Source organism: Castor canadensis, chromosome 16 (assembly GCF_047511655.1).
Source record: "Castor canadensis chromosome 16, mCasCan1.hap1v2, whole genome shotgun sequence".
NCBI lineage: Eukaryota > Metazoa > Chordata > Mammalia > Rodentia > Castoridae > Castor > Castor canadensis.
The window spans coordinates 71,426,592-71,443,257 of NC_133401.1; the positions used below are offsets into that span (position 1 = coordinate 71,426,592).

At 41.5% G+C, this 16,666-nt stretch overlaps 1 protein-coding gene and 1 pseudogene across 6 annotated transcripts in view; one reads left to right on the forward strand and one right to left on the reverse strand.

Annotated features, from left to right (window-relative positions):
- Positions 1-1,159: 1,159 nt before the first annotated feature.
- Positions 1,160-16,666, reverse strand: part of LOC109680884 (interferon-gamma-inducible GTPase 10-like) — a 105,913-nt gene continuing 90,406 nt past the window's right edge. For 4 of the 6 annotated variants that reach the window (XM_074057571.1, XM_020155529.2, XM_074057570.1 and 1 more), the window contains one exon: positions 1,160-3,412. In XM_074057571.1, the coding sequence (XP_073913672.1) occupies positions 2,142-3,392 (1,251 nt within the window). In that variant the 5' untranslated portion in view covers positions 3,393-3,412 and the 3' untranslated portion in view covers positions 1,160-2,141. Of the gene's footprint in view, positions 3,413-6,689; positions 7,213-8,628; positions 8,816-16,666 lie in introns of those variants that run through there. The other 2 variants (XM_020155531.2, XM_020155533.2) reach the window with 2 other exon arrangements.
- LOC109680886 (transformer-2 protein homolog alpha pseudogene) lies at positions 15,483-15,990 on the forward strand (annotated as a pseudogene).

Genomic DNA, 16,666 nt, shown 5'->3' on the forward strand with positions numbered 1-16,666 from the left:
ATATATATATATATATATATATATATATATATATATGTGTGTGTGTGTGTGTGTGTGTAATGTATATGTATATATGTGTGTGTATGTATATATATAATATACACATGTGTGTATATATGCACACACATATATATATGCATATATATGCATGTGTATATATGAACACACACATATATATGTGTATAGATATGCCTGTCCCTTGACTCCAGACCCAAATATTGCGTTATTCATGCAACATCTCCCTCTGGTAGCCGGTATGCCTGAAAAGATCTTGAGTGAACCTGACCCTAGATCCCTCTCTTCACTCCAGCTCCTTCCAGTCTTCTCCAATCCAATAGTGGTGATGCCACCCTCCCCGTTGCACACAGGTCATTTACATAACCCTATCTAGGGCTGGAGGTGTAGTTCAAGCAATACAGCACCTGCTTAGCAAGCACAAAGTCTTGAATTCAAACAGCAATAACTGAGGGCTGAGTGAGTGAGATGGATGAAGTTGCTAAGAGAGAGTTCCTTTCCACCATGAAGAATGACTCATTCCAGACCATTGTGGTGTACCTCACACCCCCATATCTGGTATCATTTATTCCAGGTTTCTGGAGAATGGCCAATGACAGGCTGAGCACTAAGCAGCTACCCCCATAAGAAAATAAAAGGCAAGCACCCCAGTGATCAAGGAAGTACGTGCAGGGCTGCCAGAGTGACTCAAGTGGTAGAGTGCCTGCCTAGCAAGTGTGAGGCTCTAGATTTAAACCCTAGTGCAGCCAAAATAAATAAATAAGGGAAGGACACCTGTGCTCCTGTGAGCACAGAGAAAGACTTCAGAATAGTGGGACTCAGATGAACGAGGGATGTGAACCCCAACACTCAAGGTTCTGAGCAAATGTCAACCATACAAGGTTCTGTCCTCCTGTTTAAACCCTACATCTCACTTGTGGCTAGATGGATACTTCTGCTTCATGTTATTGTTTCTTCAGGAGTCAAAATAGGATACTAGGGCAGGGAGCATGGGTGGGTGCCCAGTACCTTGTCTTTGACCCTTTTAGGGTGTGTCCAATGGGTGTAAATAGTAATATGAGAAATTCATGTTTATAAAACATAGCTGTGTATCTCTACATGGATTTTGTGTTGAAGCTTACTAATATCCCTAAGGGATATTGTAAAAAAAAAAAAAAACTATTTCCACTTTTAAGTGAAAGATTTAAGAACCTCTGATGTAGAGGCATGGCTCCAGGATAAGAATAGGAACTAGAAAGAATTTCTAGGTGACATCACTGGGAACTTGCTCCCCTGACCCCAGGCAACTGCTCCTCCATTCATTACTCTCAGAACCACCTCACTAGAAGGATTGGCATACCCTATACCATGAATAGGAGGAAGAAGGAAGGGAAAGTCACATTTATAATTTCTGTAACATCAGTAATTACAATCCACACGCTTGAGGCAGGTTCAGTAGTTTTTGCTATGGGCAACATCAGAGTTTTAAGTCAAAGAATTTGAGAAACACACTCACACACACCATTTTACATGAGTTCAACTCATCTTTGGTTTTCAGGCTCTCTCTTGATTCACTTTTACTCTCCCACATCTCCTGCCCCTCATGGTGAACTGTTTCACGGGACTCCCACCCATGCAGTGTTGAGAAATTCCCATAAATAGAAAACATTGCCTCGAAATACAATATCCAATACCATTTCTCTAATTTTTTCTCTTCCATTTCTGGATTTGTGCATTGTCACACCAAACTTCTTACTATACATTTAGATGGGTTCTCATATTTGTGGACCTTTGCTTACTTTGCTAAGGAGGACATTGAGATGATGACTGAGAGAAAAAATTATAACATGACAATGTAAATTCTCATTTTGGTGGTTACAAGCTGTATATTATCTGAGTAAATGATGCAAAAGCAGACTGCTTCCAAACACATAGAGAGTATTGAAGGTAAAATGTGTGTTGCTATCATGGTTCAAGCAAAATAGGTCAGTGAATGCAAAAAGAAGCTATGGCCAAGTAACCTGTGCACAGCAGTGTGGTCCCAAGTAGAGCAATGGCGTTCCCCAACATGGAAGAGGACCTCCACTCCCACCCTGAGAATGCAACACCTAAGGTCCATTTGCCATTCTATTAAGTAAGATGTACCACTATTGCTTCATCATTTGGAAGAGACATTTAGCATCATCAGCCACTGTATCAAGGAATTTTATGTGTAGAAAGTAAACTTTAAAGAACTGAATGATAGCAGACACAGGACCTCCAATGACTGAACACAAGTGCTCAGCACAACTCTTGGCTTTTGCTGCTATACTGTCATCCTTCCCAACATGACAGAAATCTGAGGATTTTATTAAATTCTTCAGGTGATCCACAGATACACCCAGATTTTGAGAAATCTTTTCAATTGACTCATTATCCACACCAAAATGGCTTCGGTAAATCTTCAAGCACGCTTGCTGCTCAGGATCACCAAAGCCACTGATGAAGGGCATGCAGGGCACCAAGCCCACAGCTGCTGACTTCAGGGCCTCCAGCCAGATTTTCTCCCTGAGGAAGGTTTTCTTCATCTCAATGGCATCTTCAGAGGAACTGGGCATCAGGAGTGCAAGTACATGGCGCTTGTGGGCAGGGAGCTCCTTCAGCAGAGTCTTCTCCAATTTTAGCAAATCAAAGTCACCCAGGTCAAAGTTGGAGACCAAGAAGACCTGGGGCTCAGGCACTCCACTGTTTTGGAGATGAGTCACACAATCGTCTCGAATCTGCTGAAGAACTTTCTCCCTTTGGAAGGACTTTGGTTTGGCTCTCTTTTCATTGTATAAGTCACTGTCCACCTTGGTTCTAACAAAGTAGAACTTCTTCCCCATCTCATTGATTTTCTGGGCCAGGTCAGCATCATTGAAGCTAAACCGAGAGGAAGAAATGATGATGAAGAAGTCGTATTCAGCCAGGCCCACTGTTTCTAGGTAAGTGTCTGGGTGAAAATTAGGACTCCCATTTCCAGGTAGGTCCCAGAAGGTCACCTTGGAATATTTTGGATGTTGATAGGGGGTTTTCCTCATGGTGGTCTCCACAACCCCAACACTGGCTGATCCCTCCTCTTGGTGACTAAGCCCTCGCAGGGCATTGATGAAACTGGACTTCCCAGACCCAGAATCTCCCATCACAGCCACATTCAGGGAAGCATTTTCTGCTGCGTTAAGTGATTGTTGAATCTTATCCACCACATCTTCAACTTTCCCCTCCTCCAGGGCTGCATGAATGCTTCTGAGGGATTCTGCAGAGAGGATGCCTCCTGACTTACTGATTAATTTGTCATATTCAGACTCAAAGTCAGCAGCCAATTGCTGATAATTCTTCAAGATCAGATTTTTCAATAACTTTAGGATGGACTGATACATGGCAGTTAACTGTGGAAGGTCTGTGAAAAGGAGAGAGAAAAAGAGGTAACGAGAAATGAGTATTGAAACAGAAACATGGGATCAGGAGAAGAGACACACTGGTCTCTAGGGCCACACTGACACACATTCTCTCAACTGACTCATTTTACTCTAAATAATTTCTACGTGGCGAGTTTTGTTTCCACTGCCGGAGAAGACACTGCATATTCTCTGTGCTGTTGGTTTCTATGTCTAGGAGTCAAGACACTGTAAGTAGTCCCTAAATTGTCAGAATAATAGTCCTTAAAGTTATCCACATCGTACACCCCAGACCTTTGAATAACTAACATTACATGGAAAAAGGTACTTGACTGATGTGATTAAATTAAGGATCTTCAGATGGGACCAATATTCTGGACTACCCAGGTGTGCTCAATCTCATCAAGATTACAAGAGTAAGGCAGGAAGAAAAAAGAAGACAAAAGACAGACATGAAATGACTAAAACAGAAGTTGGAGTGAAGATTAGTAAAGATGAAAGAAGTACTGAGAGCCAAGAAATGCAGGTAACCATAGACTGAGGAAGACAAGGAATCAGATTGCACCCTGGACCCTCCAGAAGCAGGATCCACGCCTAGCAAGTATGAGGTCCTGAGTTCAAATGCCAGTACTGTCAAAAAAAAAGCCCAGAAGGAGGATCCAGTCTTGTTGGTACCTTGATTTTAACACCTGGACTTGGTTTTGGCACTTTGGACTTCTGACCCCCACACTAGGAAGACAATAACTTTCTGGGCTTCATTCTAATTGTCACGTGATTACTGCAGAGATTCATGGAGTGATAAACTGTGATCGTTCCAAACATGGATACAATGACCAATGGTCAAATCATAGTAGTTACCATACCCAGCACATGAAATATACATCATGTGTTTGTGTTGGAAACATTCAAAATCCTCTCCTGAAGCTATTTTCAAATACACAGTAGGTTATTAATCACAGTCACCCTTCTGGGCTCCCAATCACTAGAACTTAATCCTCCCACCTAGCCAAGTTTCTATAGCCATACACCAAACCTTCTCTATCTCCTGCTGTTGTTTGCATCTTGAACATCCCCCAAAGACCAATATGTTGAAGTCTTTGGCATTCACTTATGGCATTTTTGGTAAGTGGTAGAACAAATAGAAAGTGGGCCCTAGTGGAAGGAAGTTAGGTCACTGACAAAATGCCCTGGAAGGGGTATTTCGGCCCTGGCACATTGTTCCATCTTTGCTTCTATCACAATGAGGCAAGCAGGATGCTCTGCCACATACTCCCCACAATAATAGTTGACCTCACCATCACCACCACAGGTTCAAAGCAAAAAAGCCAACTGATGATGGACAAGACCCTATGAAATCATGCACCAAAGTAAACACTTCCTTTTTATAAGCTGATTATCTCGGTATTTTGTCACAGTCTTAGAAAGGTGACTAACACAACTTTTCCCTCATCCCTCTCAGGTTCTGGTCACTATTCTCTAATCCTTTGAGATCAGCTTTTTTTTAACTTCCACAAAGAGTTAGCATATACATATTTATCTTTTGTGTTATTTCATTTAACATGTGTTCCAGGCTCATTCATGTTTCCACAGAACAGGATTCCATTATTTTTTGGCTGAATGATATTGCATTGTGTATGCATAACTATTTTCTTTATGCATGCACTCTTCTATAGACACCTCTGTTGACCCCATATCTTAGTTCCACATACCTCTCCTACTTGCTGCCACTCCCTCCCTCTGGGGACTTGAGCTGAAGATGTGCTGTTTTCAGCCACTGAGATGTGACAATTTGTTATAGCCATAATGAGAAATTAATTGACAGATTTTGGGTTTCCTGAGACCTCACCACAGACATCAAAAGCTTTCCACCTTCAGGATGAATCACTCAGGCCAGCACTTTAGTGAGCACAGAGCCTTTCCAGACACACTCACTTCCCGAGCGCTGCAGGAAATTAGGGCACAACTTGCCTCAAGGGCAACACAAGTGCAGAGTCAAGCCACCAGGTGGTGGCTGTTCTGCCTGCCTGCCTCTGTTCCATAAGAGTTATAATCACATACACAAGTTGATGCGATAATAACTGCACTGAAGTTAACTTATATCTGTAACTGTTCTAGGAAGTAAATACTGTAGCAAGAAAGGGGAGGCCAGAAAAGAAACAGACAGGCTGTGTTTTGATGGCTAGACAGGGAGGGGATGGCAAATCAGAGATAAAACTTAAAGAAATGAAACATGAAGTTCACATAGCACTGGGGAAGTCAAAGGCACGTGCAGCCAAATGTGGGTTGAGCTTTGCTTTTTGCTTCTGTAACCTGTTTGCAAGGGTATATAAGGTGAGCCCCTTTGTTCTAGGGGCTCGGCCTTTGGACACGAGTCCACTGAGTCTGTGCTGGCACAGTAAATGTTGCTTCCTGATAATCTGCCTCAGAGACTCCTATCTCAGCTCATAATTTCCCACATTACAACTTCAAATTTTTCTATACTAACTACAGCCTTTTTTTTATTTAACCAAGCCAACTCAAAAAAAATATTACTATATTATTGGCAGAGCCTTCAATTCATTTCTTATAAAAGAAAGGAAGTTTATATAAGGAAACAGAATTTTTAAACATCCACACACATCATGTTGGCTCAAGGATGAACACAGGGCTTTTCCAGTTGGGTGTGCTTGATGTCCCCATCCTACAGGCCCTTCAAAAACAGCCTTCATAAGAAAAAAAAATCATGACTCTCAAACGAAATAAAATGAACATGCTTGAAGGATTTTAATATGATTACCAATGACATAACAAGGCAGGTATTACAATCAGGAGTCTTCTTGGAGAATCTTCCAGAACAGACATATTTATCTAATGTTTATTACCATAAATGTGGAAATGGAGGCAAATGTGTTCTCTTCATGGGGAGGGTTGGGAGTCACCTGAAGCTCAACAGACAGATTTGATTTATGTGCCCATGGAGGAACATTATTTGCATTGTCGCTAATTATGAAAAAACTCAGAGCTATACAATAGCTCTATAACAGTGAAATGCTAGAACCAGAAAACCCAGGTATTTTACAATGAACACTACATAGTTTCCTATGGGAGACACCCCATAAATATTCTGCTTAATTCAATTTTTCTCTCAACTTTCTCAACAACAAAAGGCATCTTCAGACTCAAGGTTGTCTGCTGTGTAAACGATGACCTGACTTGCTGCCTCTCCCAGACATCTCTGCCCCTAGCCCTCCAAGCACAAACCCAGACCCCAGTCACTACAGATCCACTTTTCTCACTCACCTGAGCCAGAGAGACTTCTGATTGTCAAAGATCAGACCCAATGTTTCCACTGAAAGCTGACAATGCTGAGCCTGTTGCAGTACTCACTGAACCCACAGCACAGGAACTTACACCTACGCACAGCTGTCCTCCACCAGAAAGAACATGCTCTGCCTGTAAGAAACTCTCTGTCTTCTGACCTTGTACTAAAATTCCTCGTGCAGGCCATGGATCACAAGCTTTGAAACATTCTGCACTGCCCAGCCCACATGGGCAATCTTGAAACACTACATTCGCCATCCTCCCACCTTTGTTCCTGCCTCTGCCTTGGCTTTAAAATACGCAGCCTACCCCTGCTCAGTGCGCTCTTGCACTCTCATCCCTGGAGATTGCCAGACACCCTTATATCTTGCTAATGAAGTGTGATTCAACTCCATTGAGGTCTCTGTTCTTCTTTCCAGCCTTTTCCTAACACTGTCCTCCTGGGGTCAACACAGAGAGCAAGAGATGAGGAGAGCCTCTGGCACACCTGAAATGACCAGCCCCAGTGTGGAGGCAAAAGAAAAAACCTATGAACAATCTCTGGCTGGTGAATCTCATCAGGAGGGAATTGTTTATTAACTAATATACTCAGATAAAGTGAAAATGAAACTAAGAAAGTTTTATGTATTTTCTAGACAGTGTAAGATTTCCAGGAAAGGCATGACACACATTATCAGGTGTGTTATGGCCTACACCTGTAATCTCAGCACTCAGGTGGCGGAGGCAGGATGGTCAGAGGTCAAGCCCATCCTGGTCTATATAGTGAGACCCTGTTTCAAAAAGAAAAGAATCAAAGAAAAGAAGAATGGAAGGAAAACAGGAAGGAAGAGATGGAGGAAAGAGAGAGGGAAGGAAAGAGAGAAAGAAAAAGGGAGAGAGAAGAGGGAGAGAAGGAATAAAGGGAGGAAGGAAAGAAGGAAGGGAGGGAGGGGAAGAAGGGAGGGAGGAAGAGAAGGACAGGGAACAGGTCAGCAGATTGTTCTTGAGTCCCTGGCAAAGACCCCCAGCTCTACTGAATGGAGCTTCAGAGCTGATTCCTTCTTCTCTGGACTCTGGTGAGCCCTGTACTGAGGGGGCTAGAATCTAAAACCTGAGGCCCTCTCTGTGCTCTTGGAGACTACTTCCCCAGTCAGTCTTCCTTATAACAAAATGAGCCTCCACCGGAAGGTGAGATGGTCATCCATGGACATATTATTCCCTGGAAATCATCATTTGCACCTGAAACTCAAAACTCAGCCACTTCAGAGACACCTTTTTCAGTCCAGAGTAGGATCTGGACAGAGTCCACCAGACAGATACAAAGTTGCCAACTGCATTTTCAAGAACACTTGGTAAATGTTCTAAATTCAGGGTCTCCTCCAGAACCTAATCTATCTTTCCAGTTTTTGAATGGTTTGGAACTAGACACAAAGAAATGCACAAGGTCCAGGCAGTCAGCCATAATTTGTTCTCTTTCTGGTGAATGGTCTCCTCTCCTCTTCACCATCCAAAGAGTCCTCCAACCCCAGGGGACATGAGCAGGGTCATCTGTTAACCACCCAAGACCTGGCATACCCAGAGGTGGGTCTGACCAGGAGGCTGCTCAGAACCAGGGCTCCTCTGAGTTAATGTTGCCAGTTTGGGATCCGAGTCAGCTAAGATGGAGTGAAGAGATGTGGGACAGGCATAAAACTAGGTTGTCCAGAGCCCACAGGCTGAGAGCCACCAGAGGGATTCTGACAGTTTTCTACAAAATTTTCTTACAAGCACTTGCTGAAGAGGAAAGAGATGTTCTCCTTTCTTTCTCTTCCCATGTTTTACCAAGCCTTTCAGTTGGAACTGGGCAGATAGGGGATGAAGGTTTATAAAAAAAAAAAAAAGATGAAGAAGAAGAAGTCTCTGAAGATCTGAGTCATGGCTCAAGTAGTAGACCACTTACCTTGTTGCAGGAAACAGCGAGGGAAACAAAGTCATCGAGACCACTTTGCAGGAAGCAAGAATTTTATGACCCTAGGAGATTCAGGGGAGATAAATTCTCAAAGCCCTGAGCGCCGATCAGAGTCAGGAGGTGAGTTATTTACCATCAAGTGGTTTATGTAACCAGGGAGGTTTGCAGTATGTGGTTCACAGGTGGTCAGAAAGACAAGTCAGTTATAGAGAAACAAGTTGGTTACAGAGTTTCTCTCCAAAGTCCCTACAGAGTGTGGTCACAGTCACAGGAAACCTTGCAGAGCCTAGCTGAAGGCTACATCTGTGACACTTTTGAGCTTGCAGAAAGCTGCTTGTAGCCCCCAGAGTAGAGAATTCAAGGTAAATTCTGGACACATAGTAAATCCCAAAACATAGTCACGTTGGCTCCAACAACCTAGCACGTACAAGGTACTGATTTCAAACCCTACTGTCATAAAAAAAGAAAAGTTTTTGAAATTACAGTCCATGTAGAGCATGACATACACACAAAGTCAGGTTCTCCTGAAGTTGAATGTACTCTCTGAATTTACACAGAGAGTAGGCAGAGAAGGGATAGCTGAGGAGGATGAATCTGTGGCCTCTACCTAATCCACGGACTATGTCTCTCATAACTGCCCTGAACAATCCTGAGCATCTGTCAGTTGTACAAATAGACATTTATCTTTTTTTAACCTAAAGCTGTAGACATTTATCTTTTTTTAACCTAAAGACGACTTCATCCTGACTGAAGTGCACCACCACGAATGAGTCAGAGGAGGAACTGACTTCTCCAAGTTGAGGTCAGGATACTGGAAAGTCCTCACCTGTTTTGCAGCACAACCTCCTGGGTCCATCAACAGGACACAACAGAAGGAAAGTCCCTGCTGGGGAAGTAAATCCCTACTTGGGCCCTAAACATGAGGACCTGCTGTGTTTCTTTGTGGGAGTCAAAGTACAAATTTTAGATGCTGAACATTGGAGGGTCAAAGCTCACTTCCCAATAACAGGAACCCTGATTTGTGACTCTGTGCTAATGCATGCTAAGTTACCTAGTTACATTTGCAGATGCTTGGTCAAATGAGAAGGGTATAGAGGACACCAGTCACCTTTGCCCCTGGTAAATTTCTCTGGGTCTATTCCAAGCCACTATAGGACCTGGAAAAGACAGATTTGCCTTAACAGGAGAAACTGAATTTAGAACAATTTCACCCTGTTCTTCAAAATGCAGTTGGCAACTTTGTATGTCTCTGGTGGCTCAAATCTTGCCCTGGATTCTTCTCTCTGGGCTAAAAATCAAGGTGTCTCTTAAGTGGCTGGATGGGAGTTTCAGGGGCAGAGGTGGCAGCCATGATGATTTCCAGGGAAAAATATGCGGTCAGTGCCCATGAACAACCATGTATCCACAGCAGCAAACTAGCCAGCCATTTTCCTCAGAGCCTCAGGGAGCCTCCATATTACAGTGGAATGTGTGAGGTACGTAGAAATGATGTCTGTGAGAAACGATCACTGCTTGATTCAGAGCTAAGACATCTCCACTGTCCCTGAGAAGGAGACTAGGGCATTTCTTAGTACGTGGAAAATAATGAGCAAATTCATCATCTTAATCCAACAGAAGGTGTCTGCATGATGTGTACACGTGTGTGCTACCACATATATTTTTGTGTGCATATCTGAGTGCACATGTGCAGGTGTGTGTTCATGTTTGACAAATAACCCAGAGTTTGTGTCACCCACAGCCCTCTATATTTAACACCCAGGAGTGAAGAGCATGATCTTGAGTTTCCAGGAAAAGCAAAATGCTGTGTGGTAAATGGTTAGTGATCAAAACTGTAGCAGGAAACCATTGTTGAAACCATAAGGAAAGGATGATGGAGAGACAGACCTCAAGGACACTGCAATACATAGAAGGCAAAATAAGAAACACTCGTGCCATGCATTCTGTAGTAATTTACCTTTCTTTTTCTTTCTACATTAGATTCAAGAGTAATTAGAGAAAAAGTTCAATTCTGAAGCAGATACCGGGCATGGTTAGTTCTCTGTAACTGCACTCAGCAGGGAAATGTGTCAAGCATGGCTATCCTCATCCTATATAATAAGTGATTACAAAAAATTTGATTCATCAAGCAATGCACAGAAAACAAACCACATGAAATGCCAGTGGACACTGAAAACCAGCTCCTGTATGTGTGGGGTGTGGGTGTTAGCGCATGGGTGTCTGTGGGCATAGAATGTGTGTACTTTCCCAAAGAACTACAAAAACAAGAATGAACTAAAGTCAAAATTAGCAGAAGGAAAGAAATAATAAATATCATAGCAGTAACAATTTAAATGGAGACTAAAACCAGACAAAAGGGAGTGGGAATTTAGTTCATTGGTACAGCACTTGCCTAGGAAACTCAAGGCCTTAGTTTGGTCCACAGCACAGGGGTTGAAGAGAGGGCAGAGGATGCCTCAGAAAAAGACTAACTAAATGAAGAGCTGAGCTGATTCTTTGGAAAGATAAACAACATGACAAACCCTTAGCTACCTTAATTAAGAAAATGAGAGGGAAGACTTTAATAAATAAAATTAGAAATAAGAAGGGAGACATTAAAACTGATACAACAGAAATAAAAAGTTCATTAGAGTTTATTATAAACAACGTATGTGGCAACAAATTTGATAATCTAAAAGAAATGGACAAATTCCTAGACACACTGAATGATGAAGACAGAGAAAACCTCAACAGACCAACAACAAATAACGAGATCAACAATTTTTTTAAAAAAAAAGCCCAAGACCAGAGGATTCACTCATGAATTCTACCAAACACTTAAAGAATTATACTCACTATTTTTGCATTGTTCTGCCACCGATATTCTATGAGGTTAGTAGTACCTTAAAAACAAACCAGATAAGGACACACACACGAAAAAAAAATTACAGCCCAGCACTGGTAACTCATACCTTTAATCCTAGCTACTCAGGAAGGAGAGATCAGGAGGATCACTATTCAAAGCAAGCCCTGGGCAAATTGTTCTCAAGCCTCTATCTCAAAAATATTCAATATAAAACAGAGTTGGTGGCATGGCTCAGATGGTAGAGTGCCTGTCTAGCAAGTATAAGGCCCTGAGTTCAAACCTCAGTACTGCCTATATAAGTATATATATATATACATATATATATATACATATTTAGTCAATATCTTTGATGAACAGATTGTTTTTAAATCCTAAAAGTATAAGTAACAAACCAGATCCAACAATGCATTAAAAAGATTGTTCACAGATACATTAGTGTTGCCTGCTTATACTACCAGCAACTCAGAAGCAGGAGGCCTGAGGATGAGGAATTTGAGGCTGGTGCTGTCAAAATTAGGGAAACCCAATCTCAAAAACAAAGACACAACAAAAATGGCCAGAAGCATGGATCCACTGGTATTGTAGAAAAGAAAGGGCAGGCCAGAAAAGAAACAGACAGGCTGTTTTCCTGTGGTGAGACAGGGAGGGGATGGCAAATCAGAGAAAGGGAAAAGAAACTCAACCAAGGAACTTCCAGCTGCTACCAGTGACCTTGGCCCACCGCCCCCTGCCCACAACCGCTGATTCCAGAGAGGGGTGCCTACAACCCCTCTCTGCTGCTTTCAGTACTGAAGGATACCACGTAGTCCAGCTCAGCTTGGGGGCACTGAGTCAACAGGGTGAAATCTCCCTCTTTGCCTGGTGGGTAAGGGATGGCTAAGCCCACACACTTCTCTATACAAAGAAATACAGCACCAGTGCAGGCCAGCCAAGTCTGAGCACAACCTGTGGGAAATTCTAATTCATTCAACCACCCCCAAGAGGCTAGTAACAAAGTGAAACTGACTACAATCCAGAGAAGAGCTTTTGGTCAAACAGCCTGAACTATAGAATCCAGGCTGACCCAGTGGGTTGGAGGGGCTGACCACTGCCCTCAGATCAGTTCCCCATAGGACCAACTCAGAAAATCTGCCTACCCAAGCAAACTGAAACTAACTGCCCCCAACCAAGAGGAGCCTGGGGCTAAACAGCCTGAATGGAGCCCTCTTCCCCAAATTGCCTGGTAAGAGGAACACCACCAATTGCCACCCAGCTCAGCATGTCTATCCTAAGGACAGGCAGGGACCCAGAGAAAGCCCCTGACTAAAGGGACAGCACCAGGAGTGACAGTTGAAGTCTAAATCCTGAGGACCAGAAATCAGAGGAGAGCACACAGTGTATTCATTGAACACAGAGGAAACCCACTCCTCTCCACAAGGAGGAAGAAACTGGGACTTTAAATTTTTTTCTTTTTTTTCTTTTTTTTTACTTATTTTTTCCATTTTGTTGAAATTTTAATTTGTCTAGCCTTCTTTTAGTCCATTTTTTTCTTCCTCTTTTTTCTTCCTTCTCCTTATCTCCCTGTCCTTGTCTTCCACTCTTTTCCCCCACGTTCCTCATCTCTTCCTCACAAATCACTCAATAAGTAGCTAATTTTACCATCTTCATAAAGTGAAAAAAACAGTCACCAGATTGAAGAGGCAGCCCACAGAATAGGAGAAAATCTTTGCTAGCTATATATCTGACAAGGGATTAATAACCAGAATATACAGGCAGCTCAAAAAACGAAACTCCCAAAGAATCAATGACCTAATGAAGAAATGGACAACTGAACTAACAGAGATTTTCTACAGGAAGAAGTACAAATGACCAAAAAACACATAAAGAAATGCTCAACATCCCTGGCCATAAAGGAAATGCAAATCAAGGAATGGGTGAATCTAAGATATACTGTAATCACTTATGTAAATGTTACACTGTAACAACCCCTACACAACTATAATATGCTAACAATATAAATAATAGGTAAATAAATAAAGTAAAACCACAGGGAATAGTATTATCAGCATATGATATCAAGTAGAAGAAACAATATCAGAAATGGAAGACAAGATCAAGGAGATGTACTCAAACAATCACAAAGAAAAAATGAATACCTATTATTGCAACATACAAGAACTCTGGGACATCATTGAAAGGGCAAACCTAAGAATACATAGGGTAAAAGAAGGAGCTGAACTAAACACACAGAAAACCTTTCAATGAAATCATAGCAAAAAAATTCCCAAATCTAAGTAATGATATACAGAACCAAGTACAAGAGGCATTTTGAACTCCAAATAGGCAAGACCAGAAAAAATAATCTTACATAATATCATAATTAAAATGCCAAGATTACAGAAAAAGAAAAGATACAGAGAGTTGCAAGAGAAAATACCAACTTACATACAAAATAAACACATAAGAATCGTCCAAGACCTCTCAGAACAAACCATAAAAGCAAGAAAGCTTAGAGCAGTATAATTCAAGCTCTGAGAGGGAATAACTTCCAAACAAGAACACTATATCTACCATAGCAATCCTTCAACTTGAAAAGAGAATTAAAAACATTCCAGGATAAAAATAAGCTAAAGCAGATCATTTCAACCAACCCTACACTGCACAAGATACTTAAGGGAATATTTCACACAGAAGAAGATGAAAAATAGTCACAAACATGAGAGTCCAGGAAAGAACAAAATTCCAAAAGGGAATGATGAACCCATGAGAGCTAGAAAATTATTAAGCATGTTCAACTCAGGGAACCAGCTAAACCCAAAGATGAACTATGGCAAAAGTAAAGACAAGCAACACTAGACTCAACCTGGAAAAAGCAATATACAAACACAGGAATCACTAAATACCTCTCAACCATAATCCTAAATATAAACAGACTGAGATCTCCAAACAAAAGACAGAGATTGTCTGATCAGATCAGTGAGCAGACTATAAGAAACACACCTCACAACCAAAGACACACACGGACTAAAAGTGAAAAAATGGATAAAGAGGTAACAAGCATGTGGAACTCAAAAGCAAGCAGGAGTAGCTATTCTAGTATCAGACAAAGCAGATTTTTAAGCCAAAATGAGTTGGAGCAAATAAAGAAGGTCAGTACTACATACTAATAAATGGAACAATCCAGCAAGAAGACATAGTGATTCTAAATGTACATGCATCAAATGTTGGTACATCCAAGTTCATAAACACTTCTGAGCAGAAAGAAATAGATAGGATTTTGCTGGAGCCTGCAACTTAGTGGGAGTGGAGTAGAGCAGCGGTTGTTGCTGACTCTTTCCTCCTCCTCACTACCCAGACAGCAAGGTGATTTAGGCCATTGGCCCTCCAGCCAAGTCTTGTCTCTTATTTAGTGCTGGGGGAGCACCTGGCCAACATGAGTGATGAGAGGTGAACAATTTCGAGGGCAGAGAGTCTCGCTCTCAGTCAAAGTCCCCAGTGGGAACTCTTGCTTGTATAAAGTCAGAGAGCAGGTCAGGATCTCATAGTTCATACCTTAAAGCAACTGAGGCCAATAGGAAAAGGGGACCAGGAACTAGAGAAAAGGTTAGATTAAAAAGAATTAACCTAGAAGGTAACACCCACGCACAGGAAATCAATGTGAGTCAATGCCCTGTATAGCTATCCTTATCTCAACCAGCAAAACCCCTTGTTCCTTCCTATTATTGCTTATACTCTCTCTACAACAAAATTAGAGATAAGGGCAAAATAGTTTCTGCTGGGTATTGAGGGGGGGAGAGGGAGGGGCGGAGTGGGTGGTAAGGGAGGGGGTGGGGGCAGGGGGGAGAAATAAACCAAGCCTTGTATGCACATATGAATAATAAAAGAAAAATGAAAAAAAAAAAAAAAGGTTTTCCAAACACTCTGAATCCCATTCTCCATCAAGATCAAAATCCAGGTCGAGGTCAAGGACGAATTCTCACAGACGTTACACATGATCCAGATCTCACTCCAAAGTCACTCTCCAATGTCTAATATGAGAAGGTGTACAAGCAGCAGAGAGAATCTACATCCCAATGCTTATCTGGTGTGTTTGGCCTAAGTTTGTACACAACACAGAGATCTTTGTGAAGTGTTTTCTCAGTATGGACCATTGAGTGGTATCAATGTGGTTTATGATCGGTGTACTGCGCAATCCTGTGGATTTGCTTTTGTGTGCATTGAGAGAATAGATGACTCTAAAGAGCCTATGGAAAGGGGAAATGGAATACAGCTGGATGGTAGAATTTGTGTGAATTATTCTACCACCAACACCTATACCAGGCATCTACGTGGGCAGACCAACTCATAGTGGTGGTGGAGGTGGTGGAAGTGGTGGTGTGGCAGACATTGAGATTCCTCCTATGATAGAGGATATGATCTAGGCTATGCAGATACAAAGATTATAATACCAGTACAGAATAAGGTCACCTTCTTATTATAGTTGATACAGATCAAAATCAAGATCTCCTTCCTGCAATCCAAGACACTATTGACTATGGAATGGTTACAGTTCAAGATATTATTTCTCTTTATTTTCCTTTGCTCTCTGTTTTTTAATTCTGGATTTCCCAGCTTCTAATCTTTCCCAGTGCTTAAAAAAATCCTTGGTTTATTTAGCATCTACACTTTGTCAAATGTGTCGCTGTATTCCACCCCATTCACTATACTTTTAAAGATGAAATTGTTGTCGTTCGCAGTAGTTAAACATCTTGAGTAAAAAAGAAACCCAGTGTTATGCTTTCTAAGTGATTTTTCTTTGTCTTTACAGAGGATTATCTCCTGGCTAATCAGATGCGGGGAAAAAATGATCTTTGTAAAGCTTTTTGGCAGACATTGTAGTACACATTTTATTAGGGATCTGCATTTATGATGAACTCCTGTTTTAACGTTTTCTTGAGGAAAATAATAACACGTTAAATAGTTCAGTCATGTCAGGTTTATCTGAGCAGCATGGAACAAATAGTTGAGTGTGGAAAGTTTGAAGCTTCAGAAGAAAACACATGGACACTTCTTTCAAAGAATGTAATTTTAAACCCAAAAAATTAAGTAACTTTTTAGAGATGAAAAGCTTGTAGATTCCTAACAAACATGTTGTATTTGAAATACAGCTATTAAACCTACAAACATAAGGTGTGGTTTTTGTGCTAAACTTACAGAAAGTTAAGTATT